General features: G+C 43.2%; 1 protein-coding gene across 1 annotated transcript; it reads right to left on the bottom strand.

Moving 5' to 3' along the window:
* Positions 1 to 3,271: 3,271 nt before the first annotated feature.
* Positions 3,272 to 16,940, bottom strand: chd6 (chromodomain helicase DNA binding protein 6). The gene is given in 10 exon segments (XM_062414617.1): positions 3,272 to 5,471; positions 6,457 to 6,561; positions 7,467 to 7,601; positions 8,688 to 8,927; positions 9,253 to 9,891; positions 11,342 to 11,620; positions 13,453 to 13,604; positions 15,613 to 16,141; positions 16,144 to 16,838; positions 16,841 to 16,940. Coding segments are annotated over 10 exon segments (4,155 nt in total). The 3' UTR covers positions 3,272 to 4,190.
* Positions 16,941 to 17,922: the final 982 nt, after the last annotated feature.

Consider the following 17,922-nt stretch of genomic DNA (forward strand, 5'->3'; position numbering starts at 1 on the left):
ATTAACTAAGTTCAAACTCAAAGTGGAGAAATAATAATCATTATTAGCAGAATATGAATCACAGCATCATTATTATCATCCACTGATTACAGTTTCTGATCACCAACACTGAAACTATGAAGTCAAATCCTTCTCCTGAACTAAGTATGAAGCTATTTCATATGTTCAATCTGCTCTGCAACAGTAGATTTATTTACGTGTTAATTTTACCCAGAACAGACTTCATGGGTGTCAGCCTCGTAAAGCTTTCCAAAAAAAAAAGGGGACGCAAAATAAGTAATCAGTGAAATCTGCACAGCGTCTCAACTTTTGTCGTTTTATGTAACTTTTTCTGGCACGACACGAGTGACGTCAATACTCTGAAGCCCGTTAAAGACCGTAATATTCAAGAATGAGTGTCCAGGTTTGGCTCGATTAACAAAGTTCAAACTCAAAGTGGAGAAATAATGATCCTTATTAACAGAATATGAATCACAGCATCATTATTATCATCCACTGATTACAGTTTCTGATCACCAACACTGAAACTATGAAGTCAAATCCTTCTCCTGAACTAAGTATGAGGCTATTTAATTCATTAGAAGTCTAATACACAGTTAAATTCAATCTGCTCTGCAACAGTAGATTAATTTCAGTCAGATTATAACATCTTTTTCTGATCACCGACTATGAAACTATGAAGTCAAATCCTTTTTCTGAACTGAGTATGAAGCTATTTCATATGTTCAATCTGCTCTGCAACAGTAGATTTATTTATGTGTTACTTATATTCAGATTAAAACATTATTTTCTATTAATAAAGTTATTAAAGCTGCACGAGGCTCACAGTACACTTCTTACTTTAAACTGAAATGTTGCTGGAATCCACCTTTTCTTTACCAAATCTTCACAATTAAGATGTCAGTAAAACATTACGACTGATAAAATATAAGAAGATAAAACCCAGGGTTGGAAAGTAACATTAAAAAAACAACAGAAGAAGAATTTCCCTTTAATAAAACAGTGTGTTTATAACCACTTCCCCCTACAGGAAGGTGATGTGATGTCAGTTTACTGTAGTGCATGAAGTTAAAGAAGCCCACAAAAAAAGAGAAACTACTTAAAAGTCATTTTTTAGAGGCACTGGTAAGAAAACAGTCGTTTCTTGTTAACTCTCCATTTGTGCTTTGAAGGAGGGGGGGGCGAGAGAGGGGGGGGGGGGGGGGGGGGGGGGGCTTGATTGACTTATTGTGTTTTATTTTTTGGGGGTGATTTTTAACAGTGGTACCTTTTGCATTACTGTTGTTTTTTATTGAAGATAATGCACATCACCAAAGGCCGTGTACGCAATACAAGCAAAAGTCAAACTCAACACAAACACGTTAAAATGTCCCTCTATGGAAGATGTAACAGAAAACATCTTTACTAAATAAAACATACTCGCTAAATAAGGCAATTTTTTTTTTTTTTAACTTTGAATAATACATAATGAAACTAAAAGAAGAGAAAGAGAGAATGTCATATTTGGTGAGAGTTTGGCAAAGCAAAAAAAAAGTATAATAAATTATATGTAGCCACAAATTGTGACAAGGCAACAACTATGTTTTTTTTCTTCTTCTTCTTCTTCTTCTTCTTCTCCCCCCCCCCCCACTTACCCATCTACCTCCCCCCCCCCCCCCCCTAACAAGAAAAGTGACCTGTAAGGACGAGACAGGAGTAGAAACACAGCTCCACAACAAAACGTGTGCGCATGCATGCACATATACACACACACACACACACACACTCTCTCCCATTATCTCACACACACGGATAAAAGGAAAAGAGTAACATTCACGTAAAGACATTGTGCAAAATAATGTTTTCAATGTATGAAAACGAGAGAAAAAAAAAGAGGAAGAGTGAACATTATAAACAGAAACATTTGACTGTTGACATTAAACCCCCCCCCCCCCAAAAAAAAAATAATACAGACCCTGTTATGAAAAGTGAATAAAACCAGCAACTTGCATCCATTAAATGTACAGTACGGTCTGTTTGATACAGAAAACACTGGGATAAACCTCAATGCAAAAAAAAAAAAAAAAAATCCCATCTCGTATATGTCAAGTATTTTTTTTTCCCGATGGAGAAACAAACAAAACAAGGCAAAATAAATGAAATAAATGGTGCACTTTTTAAAAAAAAAGAAAAAAAAAGCAATATACAGCGACAGATTTACATCTTTTTGAAACTCTTTAATAATAATAATAATAATAATAACGTGAGGAGAAAAAAAAAGAAACAACAAGAGCAACAAACGACGAGGCCGTTTTGTATCCCTCCTTCTTGTTCTTCTTCATTCCTGAAAAAAAAAAGAAAAAAGAAAAGACTATATTTCCCTTTCACTGGACAGATGGTCGACTACGCACAGATTATATCTCTCTGAACACTAGAGATAGAAGTGAGGGGGAGGACAGCATGGCCAAAAAAAGAATAAAAGAGGACATGATGCTACAGGTCATGATTGCAACCATTCTGCAGCTGTTATTTATGCACCGTTTCTGATGAGCCACTGTTTCATTGATTTGCTTGTAAGTTAAATCCTTTTGGGACTTTAAAATAAACTCCATGAGAAAAAAAAGAAAAGCAAAAGAAAACATCTTATTCTCTCCTATTTTCCCTCCAAACTCAGTGTTTTTGCAGGACAGGATACAATCAAATCTGACTCCTACCGCCCCCTGGTGGCCGGACTGTGAAATGCATCTTATTTATATTTTTTCTGATTAGGCCCAAACATGTGTGAGGAGGGGGGAAGTCTCTCAAAGTGACTTTGTGTCTGAGGTTTTTTTTATTAAAAAAGAAGAAGAAGAAACAAATCTCAACATGGTCTTTAAAAAAGAATAATAATACTCTCATGATTGTTCTCTGCTTTTATGGATGAAAGGGAAAGAAAAGAAAAGTGGAGCTCCTCTTGTTGGGAAAGCTGTTCAAATCCAACATTTCCTGCTTTTGACTTTTTAAAATTTCTGCTAGTGTGAAGATTAACATGACGTGTAACTCTGAACTATAAAAGTTACAGTTAAAATAATAATATTGGGGGAGAAGAAGAAAAATATTTTAATATTATATAATTAATATTTTAGTCACATTTTGTCAATTTTAGTGGATAAAAAATAACAACTTTTATATTTTTTCTAATTTAGTAGCATTTTAAAAGATAATAAAAGTATTTGGAGTCATATTAAGGTGATTTAGAGACTTTTAAAAAAAAGGGCCTGAAATGTATTATAGCTGCTGCTGCTGCCTGGTTTCCTGGTAGAGTAACTTTTGCATATTCGGTTAATGTTTACCAGCGTTTTTTTTTCCCCCCTCGGTATCAACTAAGGAAAAAAAAAAAAGGTAGTTTTTTTTTTTAGTGTCACATGTATCTGGGAATGCTAGTTTTAGTCCTAGGTTAATAACACTTCCAGGTTAGAAACTAGCCTGCAGGTTTTTTTTTTGAGAATTGCACAAAAAAAGGAGATTAAAAGGAGATTTAGTGGAGTGTGAAGAGGCTGTCTGTGTTTTCAGAGTCATCCTCGCCAAAAAAAAAAAAAAAAAAAAAAAATGAAGCTGCGTGTCCAAAAAAACACCAAAAAAACACACTAAGCGACGGCGGACCATCTTGGATCGATTTTGAGCTTATAAACCTTTTTAAAATGTAACTGTCAAAGCCGCTCATGGTTAGCACATCTTTGCCTGCATTGTGTGAGTGTGTGTGTGTTTGTGTGTGTGTATAAGTGTGTTTGTGTGTGTTCCTGTTGATGAGAAGTGTCCCTCCCGACTCGAGTCTCGTTGCAGAATAAAGGGGAAGAATACACAGAAGATCATTTCTTACACTAGTTTTTTTTTTTTTGTAGTTTTTTTTTGTATACAAGGAGGGGAGTGGTGGTGGGAGAAGAGGGAGAGGGGAGGGGGGGGGGAGGGGGAGGGGGGGTGGGGTCCTGGTATATAAACATGACCGAGTTGAATATAATCATTATTATTAGTCATCATCATCATCATCATCATCATCATCATCATAATAAAAGTCTTTACATGGACATTGACTGACAGACACGGCACAAACTTTACACTGTTGCTCAGTCGAGAAGGAGACGACAGGAGGAGAGAGAGAGAGAGAGAGAGAGAGAGAGAGAGGGAGGATTTCGCTCTCCTCACTCTGCAGTTTTCCCTCCGCGCTCCTCCTTCTACCCTTCCTCTCCGTCCACCTGTCTCTGCTCCTCCTCCTCCTGCTCCATCGCCTCTCCCTCTCCTCCTCCTCCTGTGTCCTCCAATCTTTCCTCTTTCTCCTCTTCCTCCACTGTCGTCGTTGTCGTCGTCGTTGCCGTGGCTCCCTCCTCAGGTTGGTTCTGGGAGTCCAGTTCCTGCTGGGGCTCCGAGGGCCCGTCCTCTCCTCCTCCTCCTCCTTCGTCTCCCCGCCCGGTTTGAGGCTCTTCGGTCGGAGGTGGTCCAACCTCTGGAGCCGAGGTAGAGGAGAAGGAGGGAGATGATGAAGAGGAGGCGGGGTGATGAGAGATGACGCTAGCCTTAACTGTACTTTCGCCCTCCTTCTCCCTCTCCTCCTCTCCCTCCCGCCCCCCTCCTCTCTTCCTCCTCCTCTTCGGGCTGCCCGGGGAGCCGTCTACGGCGCCGGGCGGCATGGCGGGCAGCGCCATGATGCCACCGTGTGGTAGGAACATGTGCGGGTACAGCAGGCCGTGGGACATTCCCGGGATCAGGAAGGGGTTGAAGGTAAGATGGCTGCCGCCGCCGCCTCCGATGTGAGCGGCGCCGAGATGAGCCCTGCTGGTGGAGGTGATGATGGCCGCCGTCGCCTCCGCCGCTCTCTTGTTGCTTTCCGCCGCTTCTTTCTCCTCGCGGCTTTTATCGCCGCCGGAAGAAGATGCAGCGTTGCTCTCCCTGTCTGCGGACGTAGTCGACGAGGGGCTCGCCGCCTCAGACATCGACGGCGCGGTCGTCGTGGTGACCTTCGCCGCGGACAACGAAGAAGACGAGGAGGTGGAGGAGGAAGTGGAGTGAGGCGGCGGCGGGGCCGTGTGCGCCATCATCGCGCCGACGCTGAACAAGGCGTGTTGCGGTATCCCGGCCCCATGGGGGTGCGGGATGCCGTGAAGCATCATGGGTAACATACTCAACCCGTTCTTGGCGTCTTCGGCGGACGCTCCGGCTCCTCCGGCCGTGACCGCCGCCGGGAAACCGTGAGTGAATCCCGCCGCCATGATCCCGGAGATGGGGATGCCGGGAATGCCGCCGCGGAGGTTCTGCATAGCGACCATGGAGTCCATGCTGCCGATGAGGCCGCCGTTCATGAAGAGAGGGGGGCCGAGGCCGGAGGTGGAGGAGTCGGAGACGGACAGGAGGGGCTTCGGCATCTCGCTGCGAGGACGGCGTCCGCGGCGACGAGAGCCCGGGTCTCTGTTGACCGGTTCGGTCAGGATCCGAGAGAACTTCCCCTCGGGGAGGAAACCCTGCAGGAAGAGGAGAGGAAGAGGTTAACGTCATCGGAGACTAAACGATGAAATATAAGAAGAAGAAGTTGAGGAAATCATTTAGAATAGCAGCATCTTTAATCGTTGTGATATAAAATAATCAGTCTTTCAATAATTCAGTTATAGAAAAATTTAAAAATAAAGAGAATAAACAAAGAAAAAGAGAAATTAACAGCATATATTAAGTAATAATAATAATAATAATAATATAATGTTTAGGTTGATAATGGTGCAGCTTTATGTCTGCAGCAGGATGATAAATAGATACTTTATTATAATTGCACTGATAAAACAATATAATGAGACTTAGTTCAGCAGAATAGCAGCATCCTAATTGTCTTAAAATAATAAATAATGTCTTTAAAAAGTATTAAAAGTGTCCTAAAATAAATAGTTGCCTTAAAATAGTCATAATAAAATAATCATTGTCATATAAAATAGTCAGTCTGTCAATAATTCAGTTATAGAAAAATAGAAAAAATAAAGAGAATAAACAAACATAAAGAGAAATAAACAACAAATATCAAGTAAAAAAAAACACAATTTAATGTTTAAATAATGACATTTTAAAAAGTATGACTTTATAATTACATTTTGAATCATAAATGTATTTTATGTTCATATTATCTTCAGATTTTGACATTATTATAGTAAAAATACATTCACAATCACACTATATTATGATTTTATGTTATATTAAATGAGAACATAACAGACATAATTATATCTAATAATGTATTTAAAGTGAAGGATGCAACAACTTTTGAATATTAGGCTTCACAATAACCTTTAACACCCTCTATGTACAAAAATATATCATTTTATTACATTTTTGTTCATTCTAGGTCAAAAATAATAACATTTAAGGCTTAAATAATGTAATTTATGTTGTTTTTAATTGCTTCTAAATGTCAAAAATGGCTCAAATGTGACTTGAACAGTATGTATGTGTTATAATACTCACAGAGTGTTTGACCACATCAGCCCAGTCTGGAGCTACATAGTACTCTGTGTTGGCATCCAGCCACCTGGACAGCTCCTTTATAGCCGGAGCCATAGCGCCACCAAGCTGCAAGGAAAGGAAACAACAGTCAGATATCAGAGAAGAGATGCTGAGTTTAGGTTTGTTCCTTTATGTTAGTTTTAAGGGAGGAAGGGAGGAAGGAAGGGAGGGAGGGAAGGAGGGAGGGAGGAAGGATGGAAGGGAGGGAGGGAAGGAGGGAGGGAGGAAGGATGGAAGGGAGGAAGAAGGAAGAATGGAAGGGAGGATGGAAAGGAGAAAGGAAGGAAGGAAGGAAACAAGGGAAGGAGGAAGGAAGGGAAGGATTAGGAAGGAAAGGAGGGAGGGAGGGAGGAAGGAAGGAAAGGAGGGAGGGAGGAAGAAGGAAGGAAAGGAGGGAGGGAGGAAGGAAGGGAGGAAGAAGGAAGGAAGGATGGAAGGGAGGAAGAAGGAAGGAAAAGGAGGGACGGGAGGGAAGGAAGGGAGGGAGAAGGCAGGAAGGGAAGGAGGAAGGAAGGATGGAAGGGAGGAAGAAGGAATGAAAGGAGGGAGGGAGGAAGGAAAAGAAGGAAGGAACGACGGAGGAAAGAAGGAAGAAAGGAAGGTAGGAGGGAGGGAGAAAGGAAAAGAGGAAGGGAGGAAGGAAGGAAAGAAGGACAGAGGAAAGAAGAAAGAAGGAAGAGAGGAAGGAAAGGAAGAAAGGAATGAAGGAAGGAGGGAAGGAAGGAAAGAAGGAGGGAGGGAGGAAGGGAGGACAGAAGGAAGGGAGGAAAGAGAGAGGAAGGAACGCGAGAGAGAAGGAGTGAGGAAGGAAAGAAGGAAGGGAGGAAGGAAAGGAAGGACAGACGGAAGGAAGGAAGGGAGGAAAGAAGGAACAGTCAAAACAGACGGGGTCAATTTGACCCGGGAGGTCAAGTGTGTGTGTGTGTGTGATTGTGTGTGTGTGTGTGTGTGTGTGTGTGTGTCTCCTCTACCCTGCGTCCGGTGCCTCGGTGTACTACAGGGACTCTCTCCTCCCCGGTCAGAGAGTTGATATCCAGCTTGGTGGGGTCTTTGCAGCGATGCCTCCTCTGCTTGGGACGCTCCACGAAGCCATGCAGGAGGCCAGACTGCAGAGAGGAGGAGGAGAAAGAGGGGTGAGGAAACTGAAAGTGGAAGAAGGTGGGAAACAAAGTTGAAAGGTTAAGTTGAGATTCAATTCAGCTGCACACACATGTAAGGACCCAGCATCACATCTCTGCTTTAGAGAGAATATATCAAACATAACAATGTATATAACAATACATTCTTTCTTTCTTTCTTTCTTTCCAACTCCTTGTTCTTTCTTTCTTTCTTTCTTTCTTTCTTTCTTTCTTTCTTTCTTTCTTTCTTTCTTTCCAACTCCTTGTTCGTTCTTTCTTTCTTTCTTTCTACCTTTATCTTTCCAACTCCTTGTTCTTTCTTTCTTTCTTTCTTTCTTTCTTTCTTTCTTTCTTTCTTTCTTTCTTTCTTTCTTTCTTTCTTTCTAACTTTGTCTTTCCAACTCCTTGTTCTTTCTTTCTTTCTTTCTTTCTTTCTTTCTTTCTTTCTTTCTAACTTTGTCTTTCCAACTTCTTGTTCTTTCTTTCTTTCTTTCTTTCTTTCTTTCTAACTTTGTCTTTCCAACTTCTTGTTCTTTCTTTCTTTATTTCTTTCCTCCAACTTCTTGTTTATGCTTTCTCTTCTTCCTTCACTCTTTCCTTTCTTTCTTTCTTTCTTTCTAACTTCTTGTTCTTTCTTTCTTTCTTTCTCCTCCTCCTCCAACTTATTGTTCTTTCTTTCTCTTCTTCCTCCTTTTTCTTTCTTTCTTTCTTTCTAGGTGATAAAATATGTAATATTTCTCATTCTGTTGTGGTTACACCATTTGACATTTTCAGAAGCATTCAGTCTTACTTTTGGTTTAAAAAATGGTGCAAACATCATTTCAAATGATATAAAACCAGCAAAAACACAAAATGTACATTTTAACAAATCTGATGCTGCTTTTAAAAATATTTTTTAAGATAATTTTCATCTTACCAACCCTTATTTGTTACTGAGCCATAATCATATTTTTGCACCTCAAAATTAAAAAAAGTTGGGAATTAAAACACAAATCATGAAAAGCAGAGATTAAAACCACAAACTACACTGATTTCCTCTCAAGATTAACATAACACCACTAAATATTATCTTACGTGAGCGAAGGCGGGCAGATCCATGCTGTAACCCGGGTTCTGTCTCAGCCACTCGATCAGACCTTTGCTCGCCGCTTCTCTGTCGATGGCCACGATCTCCGGCTGCGGAGGCGTCTGGGTGGGGGTCGGCGTGGAGGACGAGGACGGCGTCGGTGGGCCGGCGGGTCGCTCTGACGGAGACGGGGACGGCGAGGAAGTGGAGGAGGAAACGGAGGAGTGGCTGATCACTTCCACTCGACTCTGCAGGTAGAGACACACACAAACAGACACACACACACAAACACACACACAGGAGCTGATGTTTTAACGTTTTGACATTCAGAGAAGGGATTTTTCTTTCTTTTTCTAATCAATTTATCACTTTTTTCCCCCCCAAAATGAAGCAAATACACAAAAATTTAACTGCTCTCACTCTGAAAATGTTCCCTCGTCCATCACTTATCTGCACACCTGAGTCTCAAGCTACACTTTCTGTATAAACCGTCCTGTTCCTCTTTTTGCCCCTCTCTCTTCTCAGCACCCCTTCCAATCCCCCACTCCTCTGATCCTCCCTCCCTCTACCCACCTGTGTCTCTGGGAGGTGCAGTCCTCGGCTCTTGGTGAACTCAGAGTACAGTGCTTCCACGTTTCTCCTCCTCCCTCTCCTCCTCCTCAGAGAATCATCTCCCCTCAGGTTCCCATTAACTATTTGCCCCGTTACAGGGTGGATGAGGCCGGCCTGCAGTATCCCGGCCATGTCGATGCCGACAGAGCCCGGTATGGGTGCTGTGATGGGAGGCGGAGGCAGCTTGTGCGTGCTGCCTGCACTGGCACCGTGGTGGCCGATTCCCGGTGCGACCACGGCGTCGCCCGTCCCGACGCCACTGCTGGTGCTTATTTCTCCCGACGACTTGGTTAGATCAATGGCTGTTTCTTGCCACCCGTTAATCAACATGGCTCCCGTACGATGAGAGGCCGGGGCGACCACTGGCGCTTTTTCACCGCCGGAGCTGGCGGCGGAAGCGGCGTGGCACGACGAGGCTGTTTTCCCAGCTAACACCTTGGCAGCTGCTGCAGCAGCAGCAGCCTCATAGTCGAAAGACCTCCGACCCCCCGCTCGTTTGAGCTCGGGGAGGTAAGGAGGAGCCACCAGCCTCTCCTGTAAGAGAGGCAAGGAGGTGAGGCGCCAAGCTCCGCGCCCGCATGCGCCACCCCGCTGCATGTACTGTCAGGGTGGACAGGATGGGTGAGGGGTAGACAAGGATGGGAGAGAGATGATGACTTTGTTAAACATACATATGGATTGAGACAACACAGTGGCGGCTGTCAACCAGACCTGGGAAAAAAACCTCGAGCCCGAAATCTGAACTGATATTTAAACATTGATTTTATGGACTCTTGGTAATGAAGTCTTTAACCTTCCTGTCGTCCTCCCGGGTCAAATTGACCCCTTACTTCCTTCCGTCTGTCCTTCCTCCCTCCTTATCTCTTTCTTTCCTTCCTCTCTCTTTCCCTCCTTCTCTCTTTCTTTCCTCCCCCTACCTTCCTCCCTTCCTTCTTTCCTCTGTCCTTCCTCCCTTCCTTCCTTGCTAATTTCCTTCCTTCCTCCCTTCCTCTTTTCCTTTCTCCTTCCCTCCCTCCCTCCTTCCTTCTTTCCTCCCTCCCTCCTACCTTCCTTGCTTCCTCCCTTCCTTCTTTCCTTTCCTCCCTTCCTTCCTCCCTCCTTTCCTTCCTTGCTCCCTCATTTCCTTCCTCCTTTCCTTCCTTGTTCCTCCCTTCCTTCCTTCCTCCAGCCCTCCTTTCCTTTTTTCTTCCTCCTTCCTTCCTCCCTCCCTCCTTTCCTTCCTTCCTTCCTCCCTCCCTCCCTCCTTTCTTCTTCCTCCTTTCCTTCCTTCTTCCTCCCTTCCATCCTTCCTTCTTCCTCCCTTCCTTCCTCCCTTCCATCCTATCTCCCTTCCATCCTTCCTTCCTCCCTTCCCTCCTTGACTCGAGGACAACAGGAGGGTTAAGAAGCTGCTTCAGGCACCTGAGTTTCAGGCGCTTGAGTTTTCCTGGTTTGTTTACGTCTGAAGACGAAACAATCTGGAGCTGAATAAACAGCAAACTACCCATCTGTTCTCTGCTCTGTGTTTAACATCACTGTACACATAATTACTCACACTATGAATTCATTTAAGCAAACAAATTGAGATTTTTTTAGCCCATAATTTAAAATGTCTCTCATTAAAATACACACATACATGATGTTTTTATACATATTTATGTAGCAAAATTAATATTTTAAAATAATAACTAGCTACCCAAGTCTGATATCAACATTTATAATATCAACAATACACATTACTGAGACAGGGAACTTTACAATAAAGCAACAATACAATGGTGTGAACTAGGTGTCCAGTACTATGCTAAAATAAGTGTATATCATTGTTATTATTATGATTATTAGTATTATTTCACTTATAGCGTTGGCTCAATACTATGCAAATGTTTTAAATAATAATAAATTAAAGTGTTTGTAGATTCCTTGTTTGCAAACTGGACACCACTGGTATGAACCATGGCATGAGACAGCGAAGATAAATGTAGACAGATGATAGAAACATTGATATGTACAAGAAGAGAAAGATAGAGATATAAGTCATTAGGGGTTAAGATCATAGAGGTGTTCTCACCTTAGGTAGTCTGGTGAGAGGGGGAGGGATTGAAAAGCTGAGTCCAGGGTTGGCCTGCTGAACCCGGGCCTGGCCTGGGACGGAGCCTGAGGAGGTGGTGGTGATGGTGGTGGTGGGCAGGAAGCTGGCTCGGTGTTGGTGGTGCTGCACTAAGCTGTTAGCCAGGCAGGAGTTAGCAGCCAGAGAGCCGGGAGAGTCGTACTGCTCGCTGGATGAAGGCCACTTCCCCTTCAGGATGGCGTGGCAGATGCTGTCCAGGCGGTTGATGATCACCCGGTCCTGCAGGAAGGGGCGAGGAGAGCGAGGAGGAGGAAGGGGTGAGGAGGAGGAAGGGGCGAGGAGAGCGAGGAGGAGGAAGGGGCGAGGAGGAAGAAGGGGCGAGGAGGAGGAAGTGGCAAGGAGGAGGAAGGGGCGGGGGAGGAAGGGGCGAGGAGAGCGAGGAGGAGGAAGGGGCGAGGAGGAGGAAGGGGTGAGGAGGAAGAAGGGGCGAGGAGGAGGAAGTGGCAAGGAGGAGGAAGTGGCAAGGAGGAGGAAGGGGTGAGGAGGAGGAAGGGGCGAGGAGAGTGAGGAGGAGGAAGGGGCGAGGAGGAGGAAGGGGTGAGGAGGAGGAAGGGGCGAGGAGAGCGAGGAGGAGGAAGGGGCGAGGAGGAGGAGGAAGGGGCGAGGAGGAGGAAGGGGCGAGGAAGAGGAGGAAGGGGTGGCAAGGAGGAAACAGCAAATATTAAACACAGAGGCATGAAGAAGATCATGTGAATAGATGCAAGTTCATTATAAACTATGTGTTAAATGTGTTCTTGTGGCAGAAAACACTCAATATAATGAATGAACCTTACATTATATAGCTTATTTAAGCCTTAAAGAATAAGAATAATCTTTATTGTTATTGTACATGTACAACGAAATTGAAAAGAAAGAAAGAAGGTCCTTTTAAAAGAATAAAATAAATGAGTAATTCGTACTGCAATTAATTAAGTACTAAACTAACTAAAACACATAATACACACACACATACAAGACATGCAACTTGCTGCCATCAGTATTGCGCAATACCCCTAAATATTACACTTGCAGTAGGTGTTGCGGTTAAAACAGGATCAGGAGATGTGAAAAATTAAATATATAATCTATGTGTTCAATGTCCTTATGCTCAACACTGAATTTAAGTCAAGATCATGTTGTTTGTAGAGTTTGATGCGTCACTGCTTTGTCTGTTGTCACTGTTTTTGTGTATTAGTGTTTACATGTCTGTGTTTGCAATGGAGCTGCTGATGGATGCAAGAAAATGTTCAGACCTGTCTGACAATAAAGTTTTATCTCTTATCTTCTTGTGGAAGAAAACACAACTTTTGAGTGAGCAGTGACTCAATATAATCAATGACCCTCACATTATATAGCTTATTTAACCCTTAAAGAATAAAAATAGTCTTTATTGTCATTGTGCATGTACGACAACATTGAAATCATGAGTAAAAAGAAAGAAAGAAAGAAAGAAAGAAAGAAGGTACTTGAGTATGAGTAATTGGTACTAAAATTAATTAAGTACAAAACTAACTAAAGACATGTAACTTGCTGCATCAGTATTGCGCAATACCCCTAAATATTACACTCGTAGCTGGAAAATGAAACGTGAAATCTTAGTTATCTTATGTGTACCTGAGTTAAACATTTATATAAATATACATTTAAAATATTGTGAAATTTTGGATTTTTATGAGTTGTATCTCCTCTAAGATCAGCGTCCCTATTAAGGTATAAAAATGGTCATAATGGTAATAAAACCACTTAATGCTTTATTTGATAAAGAGAAGTGATATATTATTGCTTTCTTTGGTCATTAATATCACACATGCTAGTTTCTAAACTGATTTTAATGATTTATTTAAAAGTAAAAGCCTACAAACAAGCTTCCAGTCTACCAATTAAAGGCACATACAGTACAATTAAACAACCACTTTAACTAATAATGCTCCTAATAGGCTGTAAAGAGTCTGTATCTCCTCTTTTAAGGGTTAAATAATTAACCTCAGCTCATGTTTTATATGTTGAAATTTTAAGACAACAGCATGCAAACAGATTCTAGACGTTCATGTATCAGAGTAACAGATTTGTACCTTTGGCCACTCAGAAAACGAGTAAAGTGCTTTCTCCTGTAACAGCTGAGCGATGGTCGGCTCCCGGGAGTCGTGCAGACTGTCGGGAATCTCACAGATGGAAATAGGAGCTGCAAACCTCGGACTGCCGGCGTAAGCTTCCACCACAGGAACTGCAAAAGAGAGGATGGCGGGTTTAAGATCGATTATATGGCTTTAATATTCTGAGAAAGATGGTATTTATCATTATGATTTGATTCTTACAACCACAACAAAACTGTGATTAAAATAAGATTATATGCTGAAGATTAAATAATTAGATGAGTAGTCCATTAGTCAGTCCACATGAGATTAATTAGACTATTTTAATAACAGTTATAAAAGTTTTCTATCTAATAAAATGACAAATATTTGCAGATTTTCACTTTTCAAATGTATTTTTTTTATCAGTTTTACATCATTAAATCCTTTCACACAAGAGGTTAATTTAACTCAGTCGTTAGTAGAGCTGCAATGATTTAATTGATTAATTGATTAATTGATTGACAGAAAATTATTTAGCAACTATTTCTGATAATTAAATAGTTTTTGGCATCTTTCTAAGACAAAATATCATCAAGTTTCAGCTTCTCAAATGTGAGTATAAATTAAAAATCTTTAAGTTAGGAGGGAGGGAGGGAGGGAGGAAGAAGGAAGGAGAGGAAGGAGGAAGGAAGGAGGAAAGAAGGAAGGAAGGTAGGGGGGAGGAAAGAAAGAGAGAAGGAGGGAGGAAGGGAGTCTTAAAAAACAAACTGAAGACATTAATTTAGGTTCTAAAAACATTGTGAATACCATTTTTACAATTTATTGACTAAATGATTGATCGATTAATCAAGAAGAAGAATTAGCAGCTTAATCAATGATGAAAATAGCGAAAGAGTAATCAACTTTTAAAGGACATTTGTCACCATTTCTGTAACATTTCTGTATTAAATAAATAAAATAAGTATTAATTGCAGCTCTAATGTGTTTTAACCTCTGAAACCCTTTCAGATTGTATTTCGCCTGATCTCAGATAATTACTTGGCAACTATTTTCGATAATTAAATAGTTTCTTGCATCCTTCAAAGACAAAATATCATCTGGTTTTAGCTTCTCAAATGTGAGTATTTGCTGCTTTTCTTTCTCATATGTGACAATAAATTAAAAATTATGAGACTTTTGGACTGCTGAACGGACAAAACAAGCTAATTAAAGACATTTATCTCTAAAAAAAAAAAGTAGGGAGGAAGGAAAGGAGGAAGAAGGAAGGAAGGAAAGGAGGGAGGTGAAGAAGGAGGGAAGGGAGGAAGAAGGAAGGAAAGGAGGGAGTGAGGAAGGAAGGAAGGGAGGGAGAAGGAAGGAAAGAGGGAATGAGGAAGGAAGGAAGAAAGGAGGGAAGGAAGGAAGGAAGGAAAGGAGGGAGGAAGGAAGGGAGGAAGGACATAAGGGAAGGAAGGAAAGAAGGACAGAGGAAGGAAGGGTGGAAGGAAAGGAGGAAGAAGGAAGGAGGGAATGAGGAAGGAGGGAAGGAAGGAAGGAAGGAAGGAAGGAAGGAAAGGAGGGAGTAAGGAAGGAAGGGAGGAAGAAGGAAGGAAAGGAGGGAAGAAAGTAAGGAAAGGTACGTGTAAGTACCATTTTCACAATTTTAAAGGACTAAATAATTGATCGATTAATCAAGAAATGATTTAGCAGTTTAATTAATGTTGAAAATAGTTTATTTAAAGCCCAAAATCACAACTTTTGAACCATTTCTGTAACTTTTTAGAATAATAATAAACCTTACTTCCTTCCTTCTTTCCTCCATTCCTTCCTTCTGTCCTTCCTCCCTCCCTCCTTCTCTCTTTCTTTCCTCCTCCTACCTTCCTCCCTTCCTTCTTTCCTCTGTCCTTCCTTCCTCCCTTCCTCCTTCCTTCTTTCCTCCCTCCCTCCTAACTTCCTTTCTTCCCTCCTTCCTTGCTCCCTCCTTTCTTTCCTTCTTCCTCCCTTCCTTCCTTTTGTCTGTCCTTCTCCCTCCCTCCTTCCTTCTTTCCTCTCTTCCTCCTACCTTACTTCCTTCCTTCTTTCCTCCGTCCTTCCTTCCCTTCTCGCTTGCTGAATAAATAATCAGTAAATAAAGAAAATAAGTTTTAACTGCAGCTTTAATATGTTTCAACCTCTCACCTGGTGTACTGGGCCTCTCCTCCTTCACCTGTCCTTTCATCACCAGCGTTTCCGTGGCGTCCACCAGCCCGTCCGCCTGCTCCAGCTTTGGCGTGAGCACCGTGCTGTCCGCCTCTAAAAGCTCCTGCTTCGTCTCCGCTTTGATCTCCGGTAACGCCGCGAACTCCAGTCCCTCCGGCTTGGCCTCGGGTTTGATCTCCGAGCTGTCCGGGTAAGCTACGAACTCCGGCTTCGTCTCGGTCTTCAGCCCGACTCCGCTTATATACGTGGCGAACCCGAGAACCACCGGTTTGGCTTCGGGTTTGATTTCGGCGCTGTGCGAGTACGCTGCGAACTGGAGGACTTCGGGTTTGCTGTCGAAGCTCTCGGGCTTCATCGGAAGGCTCAGATCTTCAGGTTTGGTCTCCAGTGATTCCGGTTTCACGGAAAAGTCCAACTGCTCGGCTTTGGTCACCAACACCTCCGATTTAACAGAATAAGCGATGAATTTAGCGCGTTTGACTTCGGAGCTATCGGGTAATCGTCCTCGCCGACTTCCGTCTTGGTCTCCTCGATTTTAATCGGCAGCTGCAGATGTGAAGGTTTCCTCCCGCCGGCGTTGTCCTGCAGAAGAGAGAACTTGAGGTCGTTGGGCTTCGTGTCGATGCTGTTTACGGCTAGATTCGAGGCAATTTTGATTTCATTCCGATCGAGCATGTTGTCTTTGTTGTCCTGCCCGAGGGAGAACGTCAACACTCTATTCTTGCTGTCCGGTAACGTCAGATCTTCGACAACGTCTTCGTAACTTTCCGGATCCATCGACACTTCGGTTTTGACTCTGCTTCCCTCCGCGGCGGTTTCATCGGACTTCGAACCCGCTGCAGGAGATGAAATGTAAATGCTCGCTAGCTCCATCTGATTCTGTTTGCCGTGTAGCTGCTTCGCCGCCTTGTCGCCCATAAGACAAACGTGATCCACCCTCCCTTCCGATATCTCGTCCACTTGATCGGCGAGATCCGCTCGATCGTCCTCCGAAATCCGTCTCGCTTGCAGAAACTCTCCGGTCGCGTTCCCTATCAAGGTTTCAGCGTCAAGAGAGTCTTCCATCGTCTCCTCCTCCTCCTCCTCCTCAACCGTCTGATACAGAATCAAGCGGTCCACTTCCTCTCCGGGTTCTTCGATAGGCTCGGGACACACGAGGCTACCGTCCTGATCCAGCTTCCCGAGGTAAGGCAGCACGTGTTGGTCTCCTCTGGCTCGAAGTTCTCCTGGAGGTCTTGAGGCAGTTGGTTCGGGACTTCCATCCTCTCGGTTTCTGGCTCCATCCCGTCCATCTGCGGCACTTCCATCGGTGGACTCAAGACTCCTGAGAGAGCAAGAAAAAAATATCAAAGTGTGAAAAAGAGAAAATGGAAATAAAGATTCAAATTTAAGCTTCCTGTCGTCAAATTGACCCCTTCTGTTTCTGACTGTTCCTTCTGTCCTTCCTCCCTTCCTTCTGTCTGTCCTTCCTCCTTCTTTCCTCCCTCCCTCCTACCTTACTTCCTTCCTTCTTTCCTCCCTTCTGTCCTTCCTCCCTCCCTCCTTCTCTCTTTCTTTCCTCTTCCTCCCTTCCTCCTTCCTTCTTTCCTCCCTCCCTCCTACCTTACTTCCTTCCTTCTTTCCTCCGTCCTTCCTTCCCTTCTGTCCTTCCTCCTTTCCTTTTCTCCCTTCCTCCTTTCCTTCCTTCCTTCCCTCCTTCTTTGCTCCCTCCTTTCCTTCCTTCTTCCTCCCTTCCTTCCTTCCTTCCTCACTCCCTCCTTTCCTTCCTTCTTCCTCCCTTACTTCCTTCCTCACTCCCTTCTTTCCTTCCTTCCTCCTTCCTTCTTTCCTCCCTCCCTCCTACCTTCCTTCCTTCTTTCCTCTGTCCTTCCTTCTTTCCTTCCTTCCTACCTTTCTTCCCTCCTTCCTCACTCCCTTCCTTCCTCCCTCCTTTCCTTCCTTCCTCACTCCCTCCTTTCCTTCCTCATTCCCTCCTTCCTTCTTCCTAACTCCCTCCTTTCCTTCCTTCCTTCTTCCTCCTTTCCTTCCTCCCTTCCTTCCTTCTTCCTCCCTTCCTTCCTTGACTCTAGGACAACAGGAGGGTTAAAAGTCATTACTACAGCATCTTTTAGTTTCTAAAATAAGAATCCCAGTAAATCTGTGTGTAATCTATATAATCCTTAAAGTTTATTCATCTCAGCGTCCCCAGAATATAAAGGGGTTATGTTAGAGGTGTGAATTACTACCTGCAGAGTTCACTCTTTGTTTTTTTAACATTACAACTGGAGGACACCGAAGTTGGTAGAAGCT

This window comes from Scomber scombrus, chromosome 3 (assembly GCF_963691925.1).
Source record: "Scomber scombrus chromosome 3, fScoSco1.1, whole genome shotgun sequence".
In the NCBI taxonomy this organism is placed as follows: Eukaryota; Metazoa; Chordata; class Actinopteri; order Scombriformes; family Scombridae; genus Scomber; species Scomber scombrus.